Genomic DNA, 26,992 nt, shown 5'->3' on the forward strand with positions numbered 1-26,992 from the left:
TATCATGAAAATGTAACAACAACCTGACGTACAACAGCAGAACGCCAAAAAACGTGATGCAAAACAACCTGATGCACAACCAACGCAATGTACATCGTAAGAATGCCTCAGGTCTAGCATGTGTGTGCGTATCTCACCATGGCCTCCATCCGTACCCGCCGCTCCTCCTCGTCCTTGCGCCGCTGCATGTTCTCCAGGTCTTGCCGTGCTTCGCTGAACGACTGCAGGAAAGTGTCGAAGATCCCGAAGAACTCATCAGGCTGCATCCTGCCTTCGTCCTCCCCAAAGTGCTTCAGAGATTTGGAGAACTACGCAGAAAAAACAAACGAAATGTATTTTAATATTATATTTTAAATAGGGCTGGGCAACGATTAAAAGTTTTAATCACGATTAATCGCATTTGTATACGCAAAATCCAATAATGAATTAAAAAGTAGTGTATGGCGCAATTTTCTTTTCAATGTTCTGCCATATGAACAAAAGTGCCATAACATTTGTTGTGCAAACACTTTTAACATCAGCATTTAATACAGTAGTAGTTAAATAAAATATTCAGTGTAAATCTCAACTTAACAATGTTATCAAAGCAAATACAAAATTAAAGCTCAATGCCACTGCCATTAATGTTATTCTCTTCGTTATGAAAAATCTATACTCCTCCCTGCGTCTAACGTAGTCTGCCAAAGCCTCGCTCCACTCGCTGTTTCGTTGAGTGATTTGCTGATATCAACTGTGTGTTTTGCATTTAGGTGATATTTTAGACGAAGTACTCCTGTGATAAGAAAATTCACCTTGGCAGTGGCTACAAATTACTTTGGTTCTGTCGACTCCGCCGTCTGAAAGAACTTTAAAATGAAAATGGCCATGTAAAAGCTCCGTACCCTTATCCATGGTTGTTTATCCGCCAATTATTTTCTTTTTTCCCGTTCCGCAGCAGTCAGCAGCAGACTTTCACAAAATAAAAGCCTGACTTTCACAATAAAACAATAAATAATCAAACCGGAGTTAATGCGAGATAAAATAATTGTCTGAGTTGAATAAGTGATGAGTTAACTCGATTAAAACGAGTTAACTTGCCCAGCCCTAATTTTAAAGTGACTTGTACACACCTATTGGTAGAGAAACTTAGGGTACATACACAACCACTTTTGTTGTATTTGACTCTGTGCTTTACTAGATCTCTTTTCAAGTCTGTACTGCATAACTATGTCTTTGCGCAAACTCATATGCTGGCATGCATACTTGATGCTCCCCCGAAAAAACAGTAGAGACACACACACGCACGCAAGCACGCACGCACACACAGAAGGTGAGAAACTGACTGCATGATTTGACCACCGTATGTCCACCCTCCTCTCTTCAAGCTGCTCAGTGTTCTGTGCCAGGACGACGCCTGCAGCCAAACCTCCTCTACATTCCAACACGCCAAGCTTTGTACTGCAGTATACAGCACAACACACAGATGGACCCAGTCAATATCCTTATATAATATAAAACAATATAACACAACAAGTAGAATATTGTTACTTAAATTAAAAAGGTCCAAGTTAGTTTCACTGTCTCATTAAAAGACACCTGCAGGACATGAGGACAGATTTGCAATTCGATACAAGTGGCTGAAAAAATTCTGCTGAGTGCTAAAAATTATTATTGATGCTCATAATACTGGCTTCGGGAAAAATCTGTCAAACAGCTTCAATCATTATTTCTATTAGAAGCAGCAACTTCATTAGTTTTCTCCTTATTGCAGCTCTTATTTTCTAAATTAACAAATGAGGTCGGTGAAAAAAAAAAAATGTACTCCTTAAAAAACTATTATTAAAGCCTACGTGATGGTATAATCAGCAACATGTATATGTTGTATATATTTTGGCTATGTGGGTGCGACAGAGAAACAATCTAAGGGAACAACACTGTCATATTATCATCAATAAAGTTGATATGGTGGTAAACAATCTAGCAGACCGACAAGAACATTAGCTTTTATGTGATGGATCTAAATCCGGTTTTACTTTAGCTCTGTCTTGGTCTCCACTAAAGAATTAGTTCAACAGATACTTTGTAACATTGGTCAACTGTTCAGTGCTGTGCAATGGCAGCTGTGAAGTAGAACCTGCTAACTCTGATGATAACAGGGGCGGATCCAGGGGCAGGGGCAAGGGGGGACTTGCCCCTAGCTGAAAGGTGATTGGACCCTTAAGTTCCCCTGTCTTGTCAGTACGCTCGAGAAGGTGATGTGTGTCTTTGCTCAAAGTTATAGAGCTAGCAGTAAACAAGGAATGACTTAAATATGCGCCTTACTAAATCAGGAATTGTGCATGGAGGTTGGACATATAATTGGGCCCTCTGTGTAAATTGTTGCCGCCTCTATCACATCTCTTTTAGAAAAATCCTAAATCTGCCACTGGGTGGTAATTCTCTATTAACTGCTATTATTACTAAAAGCACTACCTAGAATATCATTCATGCAGATTTAATTTATTGTGATGTATTTAATACAACATTTACATAAGTTGAATGAAATATTATCTATAAATCTATATCTATAAATATCCCCTACACTATTGTCTGCTTCTTTATGTTCACTTTTACTTTGGATGTTGCTCTTTATAAGGTTGTGATCAGACAGATACACTGGAGCTTTCAGTGAAGCTGAAAATATCACAAGTGCAACACACAGTGAATAAATGAAATGTGACAACATTTCTCATCGTATGTGGGATTAAAGTGACAGAAAACATCATATCACTCCAGTTTATATGAGGAGAGTAAACTCTATGTGGTCCTCGTGTTGTGATATGAAGGAGTTGGGGCTCGCTCTTTTCTGAGGAATCAAAACCATCCTGTTATTATAGGCTGGTCACCCCGGCAACCTCCACCATCATCATCCCTCTCTCTCTCTCCTGTAATTATGTGTCTGGTCAAATCTGTTTCCTCTCGTCCCCTCGGGTCTGTGCTAAATGAGTAAAAACACACACACAGACACACACACAAACATACTACACACAAAGTGGAACGGGAAATAAGAAGTCACACACATTGAGCTCACCTCACACAGACAGACACACACACTGCAGCGCTCTCTGAGAGGCTAATTACATTTTCTCCTAACCTCCGTGGAGAGTTTCTTGGGTTCTGACAGTTTGAGTTCAACAGTTCGCATATTTTTTAACTATTAAAGTTGAGGTGAAACATTTTCAGACACTTAAGATTTAAAGTGATCCGAAATCTACTGATTTTTTTGATCTGAAAAACTGTTTCAGATCAACTCATCGTGGATCATGGACTCACTTGGCATATGTGTTCAGGTTCATCATCATCGTTTCAAATTGAGTTATGACTTGAAAAGGTTTGTATGCTCTAATGTTCAGGAAGAAAACAACAACATCCCTTTCCTTATTCTGTCCATTGCTGCAGCTCCTCTTTTCAGCCTCTGACTGAAACACTTGGTTTAAGATGCTGTCCCTTTAAGGGTCCCCTTCTGATAAAGCCAGGCCTGCTCTGATCGGCCAGCTTGTTTACTGTGTTGTGATTGGTCAACTGTTGCCAGCTTGTGTAGGAAATCGCTTTATCTGGTTTCCTAAGGGGACGCGCCAAACTAGCCGCTAGGCAGGAATTATTCAAATGTGAACCATGTGACATCACAACGGTACAGGCCAGACTAGTGAGGCGTTCCATGTTTTCTGTTGAGAAGAGGAGCTGCCTTCATCCCATGTTGGGCTTTAAATTTGTAGAACTTTTCAAAAACTATTTAACACTAAAGCAGAGAAAACCTGAAGAAGAAGAAAACTGTCTTATTTAAATCACATTAATTACTATGCAGATTGTGAATGTGAAATCTTCCCAAAGTTATTTAAATTGCATAACATTTCAATTTTTTAGATCTATTAAACTAAATTACGATCTTTTTATAAACAACACGGAGCTCGTTCTTTTTTTAAATCCAGTATAAAGACCAGCTGTCCTCAGACAATCACTGTGTTTTTTCATTAAATGTGATCCCTCATCATCCATAGACACTACTCCAGTGAAGAGCAGCCAAAGCAAATAAAGCTCTTCTTAGCCCCACACCTGTGAGGTGAACGGTTCAATGATAGTGGGCAAGTGGGAAATAACCCTTGGAAATTGCTGCTGAGCTACAAATACACACATGAACATTTCATATTTGGGGGAAAAAAAAACAGCAGTGGAGTCAGTTCCTGTGGAGATTTGCTCAGATGCTGATGTAGAAAAGGATGCAATACATTTTTAAATTGTATTTTATAGCAAAGATCCTTTTATCAAACAAAATACTAGTCTCCACATGCTGATTAAAGGTTAAAAATCTGATATTCCATTAAGGTGAAATGAAAATTCTGCACACTGCCCATTTGCTGTATGACAAGTTCCATAACGGATTTGCCAAAGCAAAACCACAGCAGTGTTGATTTTTACCCGCACTGAAGAAAGGAGGCTGGAGATAGATCTAGGGAAGTACAATATTTAGAAGTGCAGAAATCTTGTCCTCTGACATTCAATGTTTGTTTCGTTTACGTTTGAAGCACTTTACCCACCCCTACCTCGGTATAGTGGTGAGTAGATAAAGTGACTGTAGTGAACAACTGGCACAATACCAATAGCCACGGTGGTAAATGGTTCAGAGTTCTTGACGCGCAAACCATTTGTTTTGTCCTCGTAACTCGTCTTGCTGCTACGTTGCAGTTGCCAGGATGCTAGTGTGAATGTGTTGCATTCAAAAATGACCTTTGTTTGTGCCTTTAACTGTTGCTCCATGTGCAGTAAGAACAAGATCATCCCCGTGATCCAAACTAACAGAGCTCACACACCTGTGCCTATTAATTTCATCCCTTTAGTTACGTAACCCATGACCAACGTGTTACCGCCCCCTTGTGGCATGGCATAGCAATACCCACAAAAAAAACATCTAACCAAAACTAAAACGCACCCATATTAGCTCCAACAGTGACCGATGTCAATGTCATCGTTCTGATATTTACATTACCCCGTCTGCTTTTTTAAAACAAGTATTGTGATCATAATTAAAGTAAAATAATGTGCCTGTAAGGATGAAAAACACAAACAACACCTCAATGCTGTGATGTGAACAGCAAATGGGCTAAAACATGCAGGGACACTTGTCTGACTGATCAAATCGCACAGACAGATCGATAATACACCTCTTGAAGGTGTTTCATATTAAGTAAATTATTTTTTACTAATGTAGCATTTAGCACTGCTGCTCATATTTCTCCCTCCCATCTTCATATTTCTCCTTGATCAGCACATGTGGGATCATGAAGCGCTCCCTGTTCTGTTTGGAGCTCAGCTGTGTTGCTCATGGATAGAGGAAAATAAAAATCCTGTGTTGTCTGTGAACGTGCCGATGTGATGAATGTGTGTGAATGTGCTGTTAAGAGTAAATCCAACCAATCTCTCTGGATGAAAGAAGAAAGAAATCCCCTCACGCCTCTGGAAATCTCTGTCCCAATAACCCCCCTGACCCCGGACAACTGTAATCCTTAGTAATGTATGTAGTGTCTGGCAAGGGTGTGTGTGTGTGTGTGTGTGTGTGTGTGTGTGTGTGTGTCTGTTCTTACACACACACGCACACAGATTTGAGTTGCCATGGAGCTTCATGAGCCTCAGCAGACTGCCTGCTCTGTTTAGTCATCCTCCTCCTCCATTCTGCCTGGTGCACACCCACACTTTCATATTTGTATTCCACTGGAAACCTGACAGAGCGTCAAACCTCGACAAGCACTGAGTTAATGCGTCACGCTGCCCATTTACCAACCACACACCCACACACACACACACAGAGTTGTGCTAAAGAAAAGTGCGTGTTGGGAGTCTGGGCCGGCGAACACAGGTTCTTTTGTTTTACAGCAGCAACCGGTGGCCCGCTCCTCCAGCTCTTTTTCCCGTGACGTCCCGACTGACCTGTTTTCCCTCCATATTTTCACCGACCTCCTCCTTGAACAAATAATTAAGAAGAGGGGAGGCTCTGCACAGAAAACCAATGGCCCTGTCCTCCCGTCTCTCTCTCACAACCCGTTGATCCTGTAGAGCAGTTTGGGGCGTGCAGCATCGTTATGTCAATTATTTTGGAAACAGGACATGCCTCATAATAAAGAATTTATTACTGCAGAAGTGCAACTATTGAACTCAGCCTGCAGGATTCCAAAAGCTTCTACTGCGTCAGCATCACAATGCTGAATGTGCAACAGAGCAACGAAGACTTGGATGCTCAATAACATGTTTGCATAAATCTTTTCATCGCTGTCTTACTTTGGGATTCCCACAGTCCCAATGATGTCTTCAGCTGACATGCTTCCTATAATACGTCAGCACATGAGCCAGCAGGGTTCAAAGGTTTTGTCCCAGTTGGGCGTAAAAGAAGAGCGCCGATTTAAAACGGTTACTTTTAAAACAGAAAAAGAAAATGTGGGCGGCAATCCAGGGTGATCTGTCAGTGCTGGGTTTCACCAGTGCTGCTGAACTAATCACAACATGCAAAGAAGAACATACAGAGGTTTCCCCTTCAGTACTTTATCACTCCTGTCACTCCCACATGGAGGTAGGGACGATGCATTAATGCCACCCACATGGACATATGATTTTCTGTCAGGCTAAATCCATACCTTTCATATGAAAACAGCATTTTGGCTCAATATCTGTTTTAATTCATGTCAGCACAAACACACCTGAAAACGCACATCACATTATTTCACGTACACTGGGCATGCACGTGCTGTTGTGAACAGGAAGGTTTGCATGTCCCGTTTCGACACAATTGTCGTGGATTGCTCAAATAACAGCTCCTCTCCTACACATGTAAATAGTTGTATCATTGTAAGATATGGAATTTAACTGCACAACAGCTGTTAGCAAAGACAACAGGGTCAGCTACGCTTGTAATTGATTATCCATGTTTGGTTCTCCAGTGGAAGCCCAGGCTGATGGGAAGTCATATGATAGGACCCTGACAAATCGTCAAAGACTACATCATGACCGAAACGACCCGATCAGCAAGTTATTGTGTCTGCATCATAGTTTTCAAATGTCGCCGTTACTGCCCTTCCAGATTTAAATGGTGATCCAGAATTTTCAAAGCAGCTCTAAAACTCCAGAGTAGTGCGGACACAAGTCGTAGCCGTACCAGATAGAATGTGTTTTTAAACTAACACGTAGTGGTGTGGATACAGCCTCTTACACTTGGCTGGTTACACTGGCACCTACCTTGTCTTTAGCTTCACTCAGCTGGTCCTCCAGTTCAGAGAAACTGAAGCCCGCCACCGTGATGAAGTCACCGATCACAGCCACAAACTTATCCCCACGTTCCCTTGTCCTGTTCTGCTGGTAGAGCAGCTCCTGGAGGTGGACAAGCAAACACAGAAAAAAAACATATGAGCATCTTATTCATCTCAGTTTTCTGTGAAGTGCAATGTGTGCACATTTGTTTCTGTGTGTGGCGGCAATGCCAATGTGCCAATTTGCTGTTCCATGTCACGGTGCGTGGAACGATACCAGCGTTTAAAACACTTCACTCTGCCGTCTGCCTCTGCCCAGCTCCGAAACATAATGACAGACGACAGAAGAGCCACAGGGAGGGAACATGACACAAACACACAACAACTCACCGCTTCCAGAGCCTTTAGTCCACTTTTAATATTGTGCACTTCTTTTTCCAACTCAGACAAACTAAGAGAAAGACAGAAAAGAAGATGTTGAGACAATATTTACTGAACTATATTATATTCTAATGCACTTCCCTTTGAGTTCTGCCATTAATACACGTCTAATCATGTATAAACTATTGGCAATACAGCAAAAGTTGCACTGAGAGATACACACAGGTATAGTGAAAGTTCATTATCCCCTCATCTCTACAGTGGAATGCTGTGCACTGTACTCACTTGACTTTGGCCGCCTCTGATAGGCTGCAGAGGTCCTGCTGGATTTGCAGCGTGTCCGGGTAGTTCTTCTCAAAGATCATGATCAGGTAGTGCAACATGGTGATGTTCCTGGTCAATCACAAGTAAAGACGTCAACGCAGAGTCAAGCAAACTTTAACTAGAGAGTAATCTTGGTAACATTACTTCATGAAGAGCTGCAAAGAAAACAGTATTCTTTCTTTAAATATGTTGATTTTGATTTGTAGTTGTTGTCCGTCTCTTTATTTATGGGCTTATGACAAAGACACTACATGTCTCAGCAGTGACTTCCTCTTTACCTCTAGTAACAGTTGAAATGACACTGATCAATGATTGAATGATTGAGTGGCAGCCCGTTTCATTATTTACATTTTGGCAGATTTTAGCAGAAATAAACCCTGCTGGAAGTACCTGTGACCACTCAAACCACGAATGTATAGACTGCAATTCATTGGATTTATAAAAATGTATTTCCTGATTTTGTGGGAAGATTTAGATTTGAGTCATGACAGTAAAAGGGGAGTTTTTAACTCTATCAATGAGGTTATGTTTTCATTTGGTTGTGTTTGTCAGTTTGTAAACTGGATTATGCAAAGCATATTGAATGGATTGACAGGAAACCTAGAGGAAGGATGTGGTATGGGTCAGGGAAAACCCATTAGATAATGATGCGGATTTCGATCAGGAAGTGGATCCATGATTTATTTTCACTTATAATTAACTAAACATTGACAGATTTCTCAGTGAATGAATCAAGCTAAGAACACTTTAAGGGGGGATATGACCTCTACTGAATGTCTATTTCTAGTTTTTGATGTTTTTAAATGTGCCGGCAGCTGCTGTCTACAACAGAGGTTAAGGAAACTGAGAAACTAGCACTGTAAATAGTATCTTATTTTATATTTTATAGTACCGAATATATTGATGAGGTGCTGAAGTGTACAGTCCCCCTGTGACCCACCTGTCTATGCTGGACTTTGTGTCTGCGATCTTGTTAAGGCTGGAGACCTTGAAGCCGAAGGCATTGCCTCTCTGGCCCTTGTTCATGAAGTTGCCGAAGGCCAGCACCACCTCCAGGATCTGAGTCAGCCGCTTGCTCTGAACCACCTCCTTGGATGCGTTCAGGATGGCTGCAAAAAACAATGGAGAGTGTGAAACAGCTGGAAAGACCATATAGTTAGTGAAGTATATTTATGCACTTTGAGTAGCCCGTCAATTAAACTTTCATCTTGCATAACAAGCTGGCCTCTCTCCATTCCCTGTCATGGTTTCAACCCATCATGGACTCATGAAACTTAAGGCTCAGTGGTCTGTGGCCTTAAACTTCTCATCCTTCATTTTTAAAACACCCCTGTAATGATTGATCAATATTTCCCACAACGACTGGGCAGCTCACTGGGGAAACCCATCAAGTTCTTCCATCCACCCATTAAACAGCAGGGGGGGGCAATATTCCAAACGCAATCCCCTGCTGTCCACTCCTTCACCCCCTGAGAACGCACTCGTCTGGCAGAGCGCAGGTGCTTCCCGCTCTCCGCGGAGGGAAATCGCGGCGTGAATGTGAAAATCATTAACAGAATCCATATTGTTATTGTTACAGTCCTTTCTGCTGTAATAAAACATGGGAACTAGTCTCCTGGCTCTGCCGTCCGTATTCTGTTGGATGTGGACAGGCTTGGCCGGACCCTCTACTGAAATACGTCTTTCTGAACATGTTGGGTGGTCCAGAGAAACATCCAGAGGGTATTTCAAAGTAAGATGAATAATAGATGAAGATGAGAACTCTTCTGTATTAGGGGCACTGATGAGGAGTCTGGGAACATTTTGAATCCAACTACACGGTTTCTGGAATCAATACTCACTGGATTACGCTGGCACAAGACAAAATGTGTTGTGCTCATCAGTGCCCAGAAAGACATTAACCCCACCAGAGACGTGACTTTCAAGTAGCTGTGGCTCAGAGAGACACTTCGACAGCTCGGGGGAACACAAGTGTAATGCACACATGTCTCACTGGAAGCATTTTCCCCTCAGACTTTGAAGTGAGCAGCAGTGTTTACGAGAGAGGCTCTCCCCCTCTCAACGTGGGCCAGCTTTCCAAAACAGCCTCCCTGGTAACCTGGAAGCTGCTCTGGCGCGAGGGAAATAGTGCAGAAGCCCAATATACAGTTGGCCACTGCAGCTCTCTCCGTGCACACGCACACATGCACGTGCACAAACACTTACACACTTTACACACAGAAGAGATTTCACGAGGCACTGGGAAAAGCATTGGTCAGAGTGTTCGAAGGTGATGACATTTTTAGTGTTTGAGACGTCTTCTCTTTGTTTGTTTGTTATCTTTGTTTCTGGATGTGTAACTGTGAGCAGAACTGGTGTGGTGTGACCTCTGAACATGTTCTTATCTTCTTGCTCCAACAGCATGTACAGCTGCTGTTAGACATGCACCGAAGTCAGGACATTTTCCTGACATTTTCCAGAGAGCCTGTACTTGAGAACATAAATGTACGAGTCAGTTCCTCCAGACTTTTTCCTGAACTTTTCCTGTCAGCCCCCAAGGCAAGCATTTGCCCACCGACTCCTACTCAAATACATTTTTACCATTGGTCACAAATCTTCATCTTGTGAAGGGGAATTATGTGCATTTGTTGCACTGTATGAGTGAGTGAAAATAAGTGAAAGCGGTTGTCGTCATGATATGTTTTTAGCAGTTCTTCTTAAACAAAAATAAAGCTCTATGTCACAGGGATGTAAGCTATATCAGGCTTTGGCATAAAATACTTGTTATTCTAATCAATTAGCTTTTGGTTTTGGTCTGTTCTTGGATATGTTGACATTAAAGTCACAGAGAGTTCACCTTTGCTTCTTCTGTCTTTTTCAGTGGCGTCTAAAGTCTTTGTCCTTACCTTCAACTTTAGGCTTGGTTTCACCCAGACGCTCTGCGAACTTCTTCTTAAAGAACAGAGCCTGCAGTCTCTGCTGGTAGTGGTCAATTCTGAGGAAGGAGAAAAGGGGGAAACATGAAGGGAGGTTAGATACATTTGTCTCCAGGGGAGTGTCGGTTCAAAGCTCGAAGTCAATCAGGCGTACAAAATTCCCTCTCCCTGTTTTCACAGGGCTTTTATCGTCCAATATGCTGCCATCAAGCTGGAAAGTTGACAAATGGGTTTGTTAAACTTGTTCAAAAGTTCACCAAAGAGGAAGTGGGAAATTTCAAAAAGGGACCAGGGATATTAAATTGAGTTAAAAAAAAATAAGGAAATAACTAATTCCCAAATGCATTCCCCCAGACCAAAGGAGATGTGGTCAAAAGGAAAGGAAGGGGACAAGGTCATATTTCAGAAAAGGAAATGAAAAGGTTTAATTATCTTGCAGATACAGCAGATTCAGAGATGGTTTGAGTTAAAATGCCTCTGCTCTCTGATGTGACTGCAGCCACAACTTCTTTTATCAGCTTAATGATGAATCACCCTGAAGTTGGAGGCTTGCTCTCAGCTCCAAACTCCCCTCGCTGCTTCAAAGGCTCAATCTTATCGAACAGACGTCACCCTCTTCAACATTTCAGGAACTATTTTTGCTCGACTGCTTGATGTCCTGATTTGGGAGGACCATCAAAATTCTCAGTGTTGGACTCGTTCGTTTAACTACAAGCCATAAGACTGTTGGACACCGATGCAGATACTGACTTTATGTAGCCGATTCATCATTTTTATCATCACCATGTCTCCCTTTCTTACAAATCCAACACCATAAGAGTTTATATAGTTTCTGTGCAGCTTCATAGACCATCAGTGTTTCCAAATAATTAGCTGGACTGTTGTGTCCCACCATATTCTAATTTGTCCTGCCAGAGTTTCATAATCTTTCACAATAAACATTTTTTGAAAAAGAACACCTCTAATAATGACATAACAGATCTTTAAGTAATTGTTTTTCTCTATTGAGTCCTTATAGAGTTTTCTGCAAGCTAGCTGCTAGCCACGCTCAAGTTTTTACCATCCACGCAGACAGTCAGAACTCATAGTTTCAGCTGCAGCTGTGTACAAACCCTTCAAGTGTCATCAATGGAGTTATCTTACAAAAGAATCTTACAAATCAATCCTGTGGGAAACTCGTACCTGCTCATCTCAAAGAGGAAGCGATCAGCCCGGGCCATGCGCTCCAACTCATGTTTGTGCTCCTCCAGCAGGTCGATGTCGCTTTTCTCAGGGATAAACTTCAGCAGCTGCAAATACACAAAGATACTCTTAATACACATGTAAGTGTCTGATGTCAAACTGTTTTCTTCCCAGGACATTCTGAATGAGTTTTCACTGTATTTGATTAGCTCTATTACTTTAAGTGTGAGTAATTATTGAAATCTATATAAATTATACAAAATTACACACAGAAATAAATTCAAACCCCTGAAACATTTCTCCGTTTCCTTGCCAGGAATAATGGCACCTAAACTGTCACTTTAATTGGACTTGGTGTAAATTGCATCAGGGGTATATACATATGTGATGCCCGCTAGTTCACCTGGTAGAGCGGATGCCCCATATACAGACGCTTGAGCCCTCCTGCATGAACACTAAAAATTCTAGTTTCTTGTCCTTTATTTAATTAAATCCATACGCACTGTCCGCCAGTAATAATAGACCTGCTCCTGCCTGCTGCTACATTGCTACCTCCCATATGTCCACTATCATCCATCAAACACTGAACCGTACCTGCTCCAGCATATCTTTGGCCAGCTCCTCTCTCTCATCCATCTCCAGGATCGCCCTCTTAATCTCTTCATTGCTCATTTTTAACCTGCAAAGGAGAGAAAACTGTTTATTAAAAGTTTTTTCAATTACAATCGTTCTTTTAAATGTGAATCATTACCACCCAACAACAGATTCTGAATCATCGAACACGATGAGCAGCATTCTAATACTCTGATCAGCTGCTCTGGCCCATTGTCAAGCCCCGGGAGCCCTGCCAGCTGTTATCCATGCATCTGTTCAGTGTTAAGTGTGCTGGGTTGTGATCAATAACAACATTGGAGTCCTATTGACATACCACTGACCCCATTAGGGTCTGGTGTGCACCCCCGGGTCATTTTCTATTGATTGGAAAGTGAGTTGAGGGACCACGTATCAGAGAGGTCTCAGAACGCCTGTTTATTGATCTGTATGAGGGGGGGGGGCCTCTTTGGACCGTCAGCTGGTCGGAGATGGTACGTTGTCGGGCAAATGGGGACAATTGATTCCACTTCAGATATAGTGGAACTCGACGTCCCTCTGGAAAGGGGTCAATTTGATGCGTCTTAATTGATTTCATATGGCTTCATGTTGAAAATGGGAAACTTCGAAAACAGACAAAAGCCTTGAGGAAATCTGAGCACTGAACTTCCTGAGATGCAGCCTCTCTCCTGGGCCATGTTTTGTGTCTGCTATAAGACAGAGGCAGGATGGTAATTCACTTACACTGACAGATGTCCTCGTGTGTCTATTAAAAACCCATTTCCTGTACCAGACGCACTGAACACCTGCCTCAAGCAGCTCCACATCCAGCTTCCACTCAGCCTCGTGACCCACACTGCAGTGCCACATGTTTGGTAACAGCCTGTGCTGAGGCAGCTTCACCAGAGTTATATTCCAACTAGTGCTCAATCTAAACCTGCCTGTTGGGAATAGGCTGTGTTATTGTTAATGCTGTGGAGCAACTTCAGAATTATTCCTTGTCATTAGTGAGTCCTTCTCAAACAGTTCCACAATATACTGTCCCTTTTTATTGTTTGTGTGCTGGATGTTGTGTGCAGAGGTTTTTATAAACAGTCTATGGTGCAGAGAGAAGCTACAAACCTTTGTGTTCATCCTACCTGGTTCATTTGAGGTGATGATTTTATAGTCAATGAATTTGCTGTATTACCTGTGTGGCTCATAAATAAGTTTGAATGATTTACTGCACTACTGTTATTTTTTCATACATTGCATGCCAGCCCTTTCTGATGTCTGTTAAGCAATTGACACAATCTTCGGACCCAAGTTCACAGCTTTTCAAAATAAAAGCTCTCTAATTCAGCTTAATAGAAAACATTGCAGTAACAAAATTAACATTGTGGTTTTACTCGGAAAACAACTTGCTACAAAGGGATTCCATGAAAGTTTCTGCCATGATGGAGATCATCACCATCAACCCTTGTGAATGTCTGTGTCAGTCTGATATGGTGAAATAAAAACAATGTCACGGCTATTTTGACCTGTGGTTTGAATGAGCTGCAGACAAATGCTGTAGTTCATCCGAGGACATAGAAGATGACATGTTCAACTTGGTCCACAGACTGAAGGCACGCTGCTCCGCCCCCAATAACTGCTACAGATCGCTGGTGGCCTGTTTATTCATGTGCCCTACTGCATCAAATTCAGCACTGCACCTCCCACATGCCAAGTGTGAAGCCAGTAAGATCAACGGTTTGCAGGATGTGTTCGAACGTTTGTGGAATAAGAAAGTAGATGAACAGCCTACTAGCATCCCTCCAGCTGTCCACTGTGCATACGATGCAGCATCGTCAATCCTCCTGACCGGGAGCCTTACTTTGAAAGCAGGATGACACAATTCTGTGCACGTCTCCCGTCGATGACTGACAACTCCTTGACCTTCCGCGTGCTGACGTATAAGTCGTCCATAGAGCCCGTCTCCTTCTGCAGAAAAAGAAAAAAGAAAGAGACACATTCACTTTGCGAAACAGCTGCATTTATGTGTTCTTATAAAATGCATAGCCAGCACAGCAAGAGCTATCCTCCTCACATCTGTTTGGCATCTTTACCTCGATGAGAGCTGACATGACCTCCTTCTAAGCATTTACCATCGTGTTAATTTGGAGCAGATTAAATAAAAAACAAACTCAAACAGAACCATGGCCAGTGGTTACAGTTTGATCACTGCCTCACAGTCGATATAAAGTGCAGACAAAAAGCCTAGGATGCAGCCAAAGACTTCACTTGGCCTCAGGTCAAGTTCCCTGACCTGTTTTTGCACTGAATGCGACTGTCAACTGCTATGCATCAATTCTCAGAGGCCACAATGCACGTCTCATTACAAGTTATAAACCCTGGACTGGGTTTATAGGAAAACACATTTTAAAAATTCGTGGAAATTAGAAAAAAAAAACGGTGCAAGAAGAAGAACTAAAGCAGGTTTTCGGAGAGGAGTTTTTTTTTGGTGAGTCACCTCAGCAAAACAAGGCAGGCAGGCAAGCTGCACACAAATGTAGTAAATTTCAAATCCACAAGGGGAAAGTATACACGTCTGAGAAAAAAAAATGTCTGGAGCTGCACGTTAAACACATTCTATTTATGGTGCGAGCTGCTGCCTGCCAGAAAAAGTCAATTTTGAGGTTGCTGGGTATGACGTATGTAAAACAGATGCGGCTTGTAAAGAAAGTGTCGTTTTTCCGTTGGGGGGGTTGGCACTGGTTAAGGGGGGGGGGGGCAACTCCTGTTCACTGTGCCAGCCAAAGCCAAACTCTGCCAAGGCACTAAAGGCAACTTTGCCAGCTTGTGTGTTGCATGTTAACTTAATTCAATATAACCAAAGACTAGCACTTTCATCCCATCCTTTGACTTAGTTCATGATGATTAATTATGACAATTAAAAGCAATGAAAGATAATGATGTAATGGTGGAATCAACATCATAACTAACTTTGAAATGGAGATGATAATGAAAAATTAGATGATGATGATTAATGCTCCATTTACATTTGGATTTTCTGAACCTAAACAAAGGCAAAGTGTCTAAGTCTAGCTGCCAACAAGCTGTAAGCCTTCGTTCATTTGCTTTCTACTCCTGCAGTAGTTGAGCAACGGCTGCATGACAGAATCCTGACGCTGCACAAAGAGCTGGTCAGCTGTTGATTCAAAGTTCAGCGGAGCTCCAGTCAGTACATGGCCTCAGTGATCACCTGAGTTAATAATACTGAGCGAATTGCAATTCCAAATTGCACACAAAATTGGACACTACACTTCCTTGGGCCCTTCACAATGCACAGGCTAAGTGTGAAGCCAAATAGATGAATGTGCTGGAAGCAGTGAGATGTAAAACCAGGACATTATGAGCTGAAAGATGCTAAGAAGCTCTGTAGAGCTGAGGAGAAACTGCTGATTCATAAAGAAAGAATAACAGAATTGCTGGCTGACATTGCAGAGGAGAAGATAACAGACAATAAGAAACGTTGCCAGAAGACCTTTAACTTACCTGTTTGAAGGATTGGTTAGTGAGCAGGTCCTACCAGGGCAGTCGGAGCGAGCGCAGAGACACGAAAAAAAATTGAAAACACATGCAAAGATTAGCACTTCAAGCAGAAAAAGTGGTGGCTATAGAGCAAAGAAGAATAACTCTGCACACTACAAGCTGAGGCTGGGAAGCCCTCTGTGAGAAAAACAATAATCATGTGCCGTCCAAGTCATCAGGAGCTCATGAAACTTGCACTCAAATATCTCTGTGTTGCAGAGGTGAAATAGCTTTCTGCCCTGTTATGATTTATTCTACTGATTGCATCTACGTCTGTCTTGACATGAAAAAACAAGAGCATGAAAAATGAGCGATGTAACTAATCCTACAGAGGCCAAATGTAAACAAAAAGCCTATTTTTCGAAAGTAAGACCAACGACGGGCTTTAAAAAAATGATGAGGGGGGAGATGACATGTATAAACACTGCAATAATGTCCTGTTCAACTGAATGTCGCTCTTGCCAAATGGAACTGACATGTCAAAGCCAGGAAGATCTTGGGTTTTTATGTGGCGACATCCACAAAGATCTGCATTTAACCGCTCGGCCTGTGCCAATAAAAACCTGCCCCGTATAAATAAATAGCTGCAGTAGATCACTGTCAGCAACTGCCTCAAATGAGCCATTACTCTTAAATAAAAGCCTGTAAAAAACAGTTGTTCTTTCAGCTGTCAGGGGACTTCTAAGCAAGGCAGTAAATACTTTATACAGGAATTCAACAGGTTCAATACTATTACAGGGATTATTATTATGTATTGCTCCTCAATCGGAGTTTACTAGGAATACACTTGGGTGCATTAATATTCCAATTAAGCCCACTTGTAAAATACATCAATTCATGCAATCGCACCCAAGATAATCGTACGACAAGTGGTGTGTAATTAGTTTGTAGCACAGGGATATGTAATTGCTATGTGCTGTATGGTGTTACCCCAAAGGCAGTCATACCATAATTCTCCTATTAATGCACACGCTTCAGGACGAGGTTTCCTGTATCGCGATACTCGTGACTTTCAGCTGTGTTGTTGCTTTGACTCATGAGCCCCATGAAGACCCGGGCAGTTCACCAGCTCTCACACACAAAGCTGTGCAGATACGAGGGCAAAGCTTGAGCTCTGTGGCATCTCTACAGTGAAGCACTTAGCAGTGAACAGCTGCTCGTGTTAGCCCAGAGCTGGACCCCCTGGCCCTCCACCTCCCATCCCATCTGCCCACACACACACACACACACACTCACTCAATCACTCACTGTGTTTACATGAGCACTACTATCCTGGTTGTGAGGCTTATCCCGGTTTTGATCATATTCAGGATATGGTGTTATGGTTATACATATCCTGGTTACTTAATACTGTCTGTTGTTTGAGCAGGCGCCTATGATGTTTAATGTTACCGTCAATGTCAACACAGGGCAGCACGGTGGTTAGCGTTAAAACAAGAAGGTTCCTGTTCTCCATGTGTCTGCTTGGGTTTTCTCTGGATACCCTAGCTCCCTCCCACCGTGTGCAGACATGCAGGTGGGGTTAATTGGGTTCAGTTCAGTTTTGGGTGACAACAAATGGTGACAAAATGTCTGTGTGAGTAGTGCATCCTTTAACGAGCTGTGTGTCACAGTTGACCCGTTCATGAGCCTGAAGGAAAACAACAGTCTGAGCATCAGGTCCGTTACCATGTGGTCACAGTGTTGTACAAACTGGGCAGTGGGGGGACTTGGCTGAAGTCACGCCTGCGCTGATAGTCGGCAGTGGTCAGAAATCAGGATAAGATGTGTAGATGCAAAATAACCCCAGAGTACAGAACCTTAAAATCTGGTTTCTTGTAACTGAGATGAGGGCTTAACTGGGATACTGAAATAGGGATATGACATTTACATGCTTAAACCTAAAAACGGGGTTACTTCAAAAAACAGGATATTAAAAAGGATACGAGTGCACATGTAAACCCAGTCACACATACACACACACATTAAAATAATCAAAATAAAAACATATTGAAATTCAAACTTGAAATGCAGCTCTACAAACAAACAGCCATTATAATGGATTTCTGTTTCTCTACTGTTAATGCTCGCCAAAACAACGTCAAGTCATGAAACTATATTCCACAATAGAGTAACAGATCCGAACCTGCTGTCTCTGATAGGCTGAAAACATCTTCTCAATGTCCTTGAGGTCGAGAATCTTGTAAGCTCTCACGTCATCAATGTCATTCCAGATGGTGCCATTGATCAGATTCTGGAAAAGGGACAAAAGAGATTAACATTCAATCACTGATTCACACTGAAGAAAAACGTTTATTTATTCATATCAGGGATGAACAGATGCTTTGACTTTGTTGCGTAATCAAGTTAAATCAGCTACGAGAACATATCTATATATAACCATGCAATTATAACATCTGTTGAGTCCTAATGCTCTGATGTTAAACTCAAATAACCCTTTATGTTGAGTGGATTTTTTTTTTTTAACGCAATTATCTTGTGTTTTGTACAATCAAGTCTTTAATACAGTTGGCTGCAAAATGAAATGTTTTCCTTCGTAATATAGACGTTCCATCTCACCTCTCCCAGTTTGGACCAGTTGAAGGACTTCAGTGGGTGAGAAGGCTGAGGGATGGACTTGGAGTGCAGTGTGGACGCTGAGTTGAAGGAGGAAAGAAGAGGAGGAGGCGGGGCTCCGAACATAGGAGGGGCTCCCGGTGGAGGAGGTGGGCCCCCGGGTGGCGGCGGAGGCGGTGGAGGAGGCGGGCAGCTGAACGGTAGAGGAGGAGGCGGCGGCGGAGGGAAGCCACCAGTCATGGGTGGTGGAGGGGGTGGGACGGGCCCGCCAGGGGGGGGGGGAGGCGGGAAAGACACGCTGCCACCCTATAGCATGGGAAACGAAAAAAAATAAATCTTTTAGTTATAACAAATTTATATTTTAAAAACATTACTGGCCATTTATTTGCAGACACTTATGTATATTGCAACTTTCAACAAGTGCTTTTGGGGAAAAAAGGAAGATGGCATCAAATCTAAGAGTATCCCCTCCTAAATGTGCTTTCTTGAAGAAAATTGTACTTTCTTGATTCTTGTAGTTCTGGGTTTGTACCCTCATGGTTAAATGCAATTATATCGCCATGGACAAAAGCCTCAGCTGAATGAAATGGAAAGTAATGTTATGTTAATAAACAGCTCAAAGCAAGTTAGTACAAATTAGGTAAGAAGATGGATTCTCTTGGGTAAACTTTGGAGAAGTGGAGAAATTCTAAATATAATAATAATAATTTATGATATATTTAATCAATTACATTCATTATCAATGGTTATTAATAAAATGAACACTTAAAAAAGAGCATATATATGATTACAGATCAATATATTAGTGGCTTGTACATTGTTTCGTGTGTCATATTGTAAGGCAATATTGTAAAAAGCAGAACTGCTCACAGCTATGTCATGGATGCGTGACGATAGATCCTGGACTTGTTCCTTGGCTGAGCGCAGCTCCACACCCTCACGCAGCAGCTTGTCCTTCATCTTGTTCAACGTCTTCATCATATCATCCTTTTCTTGGGTCTTGGTATCACACTCCCGCTCCTTCTTCTCTAATTTAGCCAGCAGCTCTACATGATCTGAAAGGAAGCAATGGCACAGAAATGTGATCATGTGATGCAGATTCATATAGGTACTGTACACACAGATAGGCAGGTAATGATTTAGAGGCAAATGTATTTGAAAACTTGACTTATGGAGATAAAATGTGCAATGTAGAGTGCAGTGTATCAAAGACAGTTTACCTTTCCTGAACTTTTCTGCCTGGTCTCGCCACTGTTTCACCTCATTCTCATTGACCAACCTGTGGAGCAGGCGGACGCAAATAAGAAGCAGGAACAGATAATCAAAGTGCAGCCTTGCACACAATGCTCGCAACTGCAGTCCAACCAAGTCAAGCCTCCACTTTTTAAAAGGAAATGTAATCATTGGATTTGAGAACCATTGGTCCCTGACAGTAATTGGACTTTATTTTGGTAAGAGAGGGTCAGATTCATTTGCAGTATTGACTGGGTTGGTACAGATTGCTCTTTTAATCTGCACAGTGTAACATTAGTGATAACATTAATCCTGTGTGGCTGGAATCAATTCAGTTATGAAGTCTGGCATTTAGTTCTGCCAGAGGCTTGAAGTTAAACAGGGTTACGCTGCCGTTGTGTTATTGCTGAAATGTAGTAGTGACAAATGAGTGTTTTTGATAATGAAGTAATCAGAAAGGGAAAACCATGAAGGCCATATAAAAGCTGAAAAGTGAAAAATGGGAGAAATTAATTTAGAGGAATATAGTGGAAAGTGAAAACCTTGAGCCTCGGCCGTTGCCATAGCTGGAGTAGAGAGAATAGACATGTTTCAGTGTCACTAAGCAGAGAGCGTAAACAAACAATAAGAAAGAGACTGAGAGGCAGAACTACTTAGAAGGAACACAGCTGAGTAGGATGCCAATGAGGATCAAGTTACACGAGGAAATCCACAAGGCCATTTAAAAGGTAAATTGGTCATTAATCAATTGTCGGTGCTCTAAGTGCTTGTGTTATTGAACAGGACAGTTTGAACGTGATTGCATAGTCAGAACTGTTTTAATTAGAGCTCCAGCAACGATCAATGGATCCAGCTCATTAAAACTAAAAGACACAATGACTTTATTGTTGAATAGTCAAATAAATACCTTCACATAGCTTTGGAAAACATATGATTTGTGCAAGAGTGTTAATTTTGGGTCACGCACACGTGTGAATATTCAGAGTCGTTGTCATGGTAACCGCAGATGATGAATGACTTTGTCTCCCAGTTGTTTTAACAGTTGTTTTAGGGCCCTCCACCCACCCACCCACCTACATTCAGCTGCGGCACGAGACTGTACGTTTTCACCCGTTAACAGTCTAGGCCTCCGGCACAGGGCCAACACAATGAGGAAATCTCAGTTTATGCACTATTTTTCCAGGCACAATATAGTCAAGGAGAGTTTATGGAAACACAGCCATTGCTTGGCAGTAATGTAAAGCGAGGGCTAGGTTTTGACTGCTGTGATGGATCTGCGATGGACACTAATGGACGTCCGGGCGGGTGTAGATGCAGGTTTGCTTCCTGCGCGCTGTGGAAAGAATTACACTGGAGTGTGCTGATTGCACAAACAATAGAGGAATGAATTAGCGAACAAAGTATGAGTTTGCTGGTGCCAAGTTTGACCAGGCTACATATTTTATGGTGATTTCACCACTGAGACTAGACACATTCATCACTGATCTGAGAAGTGGAGCAGAAATAACAAGAATGAGCAGAGTGGAGGAGAAAGAAGATGGTGAAAGAATGAAGAATGACAGCATGTTGACAAAAAGAAACTGAGGTCCACTGGTAGAAGAAACACTAACTCAATGTGTTTTTATGGACAAAGCTCTGACTTTTTTCTTTTATCTGCATTAATATACAGATAACTGTAAATAGAGATTAGCCAACTGTGTCTGGACCCAAAACACATAGAAAAAGTTGAATGTTTAATGTGGAGAATCGTTTGACTTGGGCTGTGAACGGTGCACAGTCCTCCTACTTCACGTTGCAGCATTGCTTACTCAGATTCTACACACGATTCCTTGCTGCCACGTTCACTAAACCTCCACCTTGCTGCACAATCCCATTCTCCACCTCTGTCATAAGTAAAACAGCTTGAAATTAAAAAACTACAGACTGAGAGCGGTAAATCTACACTTGATTACAGTTTTACTGTAAATGTTTCCTGACAACGAAGCTCTGATGCATCACTCATTTATTCCACGGCCTCTTTGCCCTCGAGCAGAGCCTCAATCATTCTGACATAAAAGTGCATAATGCTGCTATCGGGCTTGTGTTTGATCCAAGTTAGAAATTATGCTGATTGGACGCATTAACCACAGGAACTTTCCATAAATGAGAGTGTGTTTACAGCTTCAAAAGGATAATGAGAGACTTTAAAATCGAATTGGAGGGAAGCACCGGAACTCCAGTGGATAACACTAACATTTTAGGCCTGGATCACCATTAACAGCACAGCATTGTCTTACAATGCTAAGTAAACACATGATAAAGATTACTAACAGTTGTCATGTAAATGCATCAGAATATAGTGTGTGACCACCTTCAAGCTATGTGGTCATTTTGTTCACTGCTGTATAGTAAGTACACAGTGTGGTTCCAGAAGGGAAAATCTAATACATTTTCTGAATAGAGAGTATCAGCCATAATGTTTTAACCATCCAAGGTAGACTCAACACAGACTACGAGATTGTGAAACAATGTTATATGCTCCTGTAGAAGCTACAAGTCTGAATAATATCAACTGCTGCGATGTACTACACTACCCACAATCCAAACATTCAGTTGTAATAGCCTCTGAGTGGTGGAGGTAGCCTTTACCATGTAAATGTTTACCACAAACACAAAAAGTATGTCCCATACAATTAGTTCAGTGATTCATTATGTTAACCACATAGCAACTGTGATTTTTGTATGTGCTTTGGTTGCGTATTACAAGATTCCACTTACAGGCGAACGATGTTCTTAACACTGAAGTTGTCCAGAGGAGAGATGTCTGGATCCTCTCCCTTCTCGTCCTGTAGAACAATCTGCTGGAGGATCCTGTCTAAGAGCTGCCAGTGCTGCAGGCTGCCACCACCGCGCTTATCTGGATGTGAGGTCACAGGCAGAACCAGTGAGGTAAGGCCAATTAACTCATTATCAAAAGTTGATCTGATGAGCATGTTTTTCACACCTCAGGTACAAGAATAAATGTAGCTACTCACATGGCATCTGCAGGCAGTGTTGTAGGATGGAGATGAGGTGGGGGTAGGAGTCTGAGTGGCTCAGCTTCTTCTTGATCAGCTCAAACATGGCACCGGCACTCTTGGTATCTACGTGGCTCTGTTAAAGGAATAAGAAGATAAACACTCGTAAATGGATTTTAAATCTGATATCTATTTTGGCAAATTGAGTCACACAGACAAAACTGTGTCGTGTCTGACAGGATAACCTGACAACATAATAGACTGTTGTCTAAGGGTAATTGTAGATTACTCACCATATCAAATCGCTTGGCCAGCTCTGAGTCATCCTCATTCCGCACCATCTCAAAGAAGTCCAAATGCCTGGGGAGAGAGAAGAAACAGCCGGTGATTAAAGAATTTTCTATGCCTTCGTTTAACCCTAATGCTGCATTTGAAGGCCAAGAGACCTGAAGCAGTCTCTGACAGCCAGGGGTGGACTGGCCATCTGGTATACCGGGCATCGTCCCGGTGGGCCGTTGACCCAATGTGGGCCGTTCTGCTCCGCTATTTTTTTTTTAAATTTTTTTTTCTCTTCTTCCTCTCTAAATTCCCTCCAATTGGGCCGGCCAATTGGCTACAGAGGGCTAGCAGTGTGTTGCCAGCATCGACACATATTATTGGTCTATTGTTTGTCATTGTCAATCAATCATGGGCTGACAGGCTCAGAGAGCCCTGACAGTGCTGTCAATCACAACACAAACCAGGGTGGGCGGGACCTCATGGCATTGGCGGGGGGAGTCGCGGGACTAGCTGCTGCTAAGACAGAAACTTAAAATGGATAATAAGAGTAAAAAACGCCCGGGTGGCGCTGAGAAGCATCGGAAAAGCATCTCTCTCTCTCACTCGCTGCCCCCTCCCTCTGGAGATGTGCAGGTCCGGGGGCGTGTTTGCCGTCGGGGGGGGGGGGGGGGGGCAGCGCTTGTCTTGTTAAGTTTTACTTCCTCTAGAATAGTCCAGTTTGATCGTCTTCTCGGCTCCGCCAGGGCCGTGACCGACTCTGGAGGGGCCGGTCGGAGGACCTCACTAAACCATCCAATGGGGACTAGCGATGTGTGTGGGCAGGGACTTAATCAACGCATGCACACTCCCCATCCATCTATTCCCTTTAGAATGATCCAGGTGCTCATGCAGGAGCTCGGTTCAGTTCATCTTTAGTATTCTGTCTGAAATTTGGCAGCAAAACGAGACTGTGTCCAATGATTTTTTCTTCTCTGTACTAGCCCTGCATGTGCAGGCTGTTTACAAAAGAGAAACTATCTTATTTTGTGTGCCTTGTTTCCCTTTGCTGAGTTATCATAAGGGGCATTGTGTATCACTCCTACTGATGAGAGGTCCATGTTAAGTGATATTTACAGAATGTTTTAGTGGTTATACTGTGGTTTATTAATGTTCTTGGGCACAAGAGGCACTTGTTTATAGTTGATTATTTGTTGTCTCTAGAAGTTCAGATTTGGCTGTCAAGGGTTCAAAATTGGTAAAATTATACATTACATACATTATATTCATATTGTTGTTATAATTTTTCAGTCAGTTGAGATCAATCTTGAGGAGAAACATTTTAGGTTGTTTTCTGTCTGTATAGGCCTACTATAAAAAGCACTTGGTACTTGTACTTTTACTTTTGATACTTAAGTACATCTGTACTTTTACTCAAGCATGGCCTTCAAGTACTTTGTACACCACTGCTCCACTCTCTGTCTTCACTGTACCAAAATTTGTCTGTTGAGTCTCCTCTAGTCTGGTGAGTTTATCATTTTTTTTGATGATTAGAGACATTATAATGTATCCATGTCCTTCTCAGGTTGACCACTTGACATGTGAGAGCCTGAGGAGTTGTTTTCAAGACACAGGTGGAGCTGGCAGGGGCGTCACCGTGGGCCTGCCCTTTTGGGCTGGGCTTCAGCTGCAGATCTAAAGGCTGCTTCCAGGGGCATGGGGCCCTCAGCCTTTGTTTTTCTTTGCTTCTGCACCTTACAACATACATCACACCTTATTTTCACACATCCAAACACTGTTAACACCACTGACGCGTAACATATTTTACACATCCCACTACGTAGTTAGAGCTATCTTGATTTGGAGTTAAATAAATTTATTTTTGGCTTGAGAGGTTTGTGTGTGGCCTCCCTTCTTGTTGCCATCTTTGGATAGGTGGTAACAGTAGTATGCATGAGAGAAGACGCCGCGAGATTTGTGGACTTCTATGTAGTGTCCGCTGATAATGTCGTGGGCTGGTCTGGACAGACAATGCCAGGGCTGAATTTTTGTCCCAGTCCACCCCTGCTGACAGCCCAAGCCTGCACTTAACTTTATCATCTTAATACTGGTTATTCCTCAACTCTTTCCAAGTTACAATGCTTGGAGTTTCAGAAACTCCATATCTAAAGCTTTGTTAAATACAATGATGATTGATAGAACTTCTTAAACAGAACGGTCCCTCCAAAGTCTCCAGTAAGTCTATTTGGACGTCAGTCAATGAAGTTCAAATATACTAAAAATAGATCTTAGTTTGACCTCTCAGATATAAGTGCCATCATTAAAAAAAAAGGATAATTTGCATTTCTGTATGCAAATTAAAAAATGATATATATATACAGTACATAAGTTCATGTGTATCCCAGTAAAATGTTGTGCAATAACAATGCTATAATGGTTACTTATTCCTTCGCCTTCACCATAAACACCAGTCAAAGGTAAGTGTTACCACTTCCAGTACTTTTCTAAAACCTTTAACAAGGCAGAGAAAGCCTCTAGCTGACCAAGAGGTTTGAACCCAGAACCTTTTCATCTCTGAGGCAACAGAACTAACCATTGCGCCATCAATTTTTATATACATAAATCAGTGAGGTGTATGGGAAACACATGGGTGAAATTATTTGTTGTCTGGTCGCAGAGTAATCGCTGATGATACTTCATTGGTCATTGCTCATTAGGTCTCACTCACCTATCCAGAGTGGCGTTTTCATGTTCTCTGAGCTTGTCGATGACCGGCTGGATGCCCAACATCAGGAACTCGTACCTTAGGTGGAGGCGAAACTCCAGGTTGTCCTGGAAAGAGTTAACAAGACAGGAGATTGTTATGAATCTTATCTGCAAAATACTGAGTTTTACAGGAGATACAGTCGGTTTAGAAGGATGACAAATTAATAGAGGACAAACAATGGCAGTGATCAATAAGCACTATAGGATTAAAATGATTTATGTAGATATATAATATTACAGTCACCGAACAACCCCTAATGAATTAAAACTAACTGGCAGCTGGCCTGCTAGCCGTTGCTTCATCTTTGCTGTACAAACAAAAACAGTGGAATAGAACTTTTGCAGGAAATCTGATCTGATCTAAATAATTACCATGACTTATTTTACTGCTACATTCAATTAAGTTTTTCTCAATGCTTACTGACATTGTGTATTTAAGATAAGATGTTTGTACTGACCTCCCCAGCTCCAGCGTTCAGCACAGCATTGATGAAGGACATGATAGCCGTCTTCAGGTTGACCTCGTCTCTGTAGCGGCCTGTGCTCTTGTCCAGTTCATTCAGTAGAGTCTAAATGATGAAGATTGACGGGAATATTAGTCCATGAACTGCTGTGACACAACATGCTGGAAAAGCTGGTAGCTTCTCACACCTTTAGCTCATTCTGGCCCCCAGCATACTTCCACAGCTTAATCATAACTCCAATCACAATTAAAAAGCCTCTTAGGTTCGGGATCACTCAGCTCCTGTGGTGTTAGCTTAGCACGAGGTGGTGTGATTTACCACAAAGCCCTGGGGATGTGTTAGATGTGGTTTGTTGACTCAGTCCTGCTAGTCACTAAAGCATCACACATTCCCTGACCTCCATAACTCTGGATGTCCTCACCTGGCTTTAATATGGCCTGGGTGTTGACTTAACCTACGGTCAACAGTCTGAGGCGCTAGAGCACGAGTCTCCAACTAATCAAAATGACCACAGCTTGATTCATTGG

The 26,992-nt window shown here is 42.1% G+C and overlaps 1 protein-coding gene across 1 annotated transcript in view; it reads right to left on the minus strand.

Annotated features, from left to right (window-relative positions):
• daam2 (dishevelled associated activator of morphogenesis 2) overlaps positions 1 to 26,992 on the minus strand; it is a 77,399-nt gene that overhangs the window by 4,711 nt on the left and 45,696 nt on the right. The window contains exons 7-25 of the mRNA XM_061083281.1: positions 26,460 to 26,570; positions 25,964 to 26,067; positions 23,274 to 23,340; positions 22,999 to 23,116; positions 22,742 to 22,880; positions 19,972 to 20,030; positions 19,622 to 19,806; positions 18,755 to 19,057; positions 18,321 to 18,428; positions 16,160 to 16,189; positions 14,499 to 14,605; positions 12,647 to 12,731; positions 12,053 to 12,159; positions 10,841 to 10,929; positions 8,896 to 9,064; positions 7,917 to 8,024; positions 7,641 to 7,701; positions 7,240 to 7,371; positions 138 to 308 (exon numbers count right to left, since the gene is read on the minus strand). Of these exons, the coding sequence (XP_060939264.1) occupies positions 138 to 308; positions 7,240 to 7,371; positions 7,641 to 7,701; positions 7,917 to 8,024; positions 8,896 to 9,064; positions 10,841 to 10,929; positions 12,053 to 12,159; positions 12,647 to 12,731; positions 14,499 to 14,605; positions 16,160 to 16,189; positions 18,321 to 18,428; positions 18,755 to 19,057; positions 19,622 to 19,806; positions 19,972 to 20,030; positions 22,742 to 22,880; positions 22,999 to 23,116; positions 23,274 to 23,340; positions 25,964 to 26,067; positions 26,460 to 26,570 (2,253 nt within the window). The remainder of the gene's footprint in view (positions 1 to 137; positions 309 to 7,239; positions 7,372 to 7,640; positions 7,702 to 7,916; positions 8,025 to 8,895; positions 9,065 to 10,840; positions 10,930 to 12,052; positions 12,160 to 12,646; positions 12,732 to 14,498; positions 14,606 to 16,159; positions 16,190 to 18,320; positions 18,429 to 18,754; positions 19,058 to 19,621; positions 19,807 to 19,971; positions 20,031 to 22,741; positions 22,881 to 22,998; positions 23,117 to 23,273; positions 23,341 to 25,963; positions 26,068 to 26,459; positions 26,571 to 26,992) is intronic.

This window comes from Limanda limanda, chromosome 12 (assembly GCF_963576545.1).
Source record: "Limanda limanda chromosome 12, fLimLim1.1, whole genome shotgun sequence".
NCBI lineage: Eukaryota > Metazoa > Chordata > Actinopteri > Pleuronectiformes > Pleuronectidae > Limanda > Limanda limanda.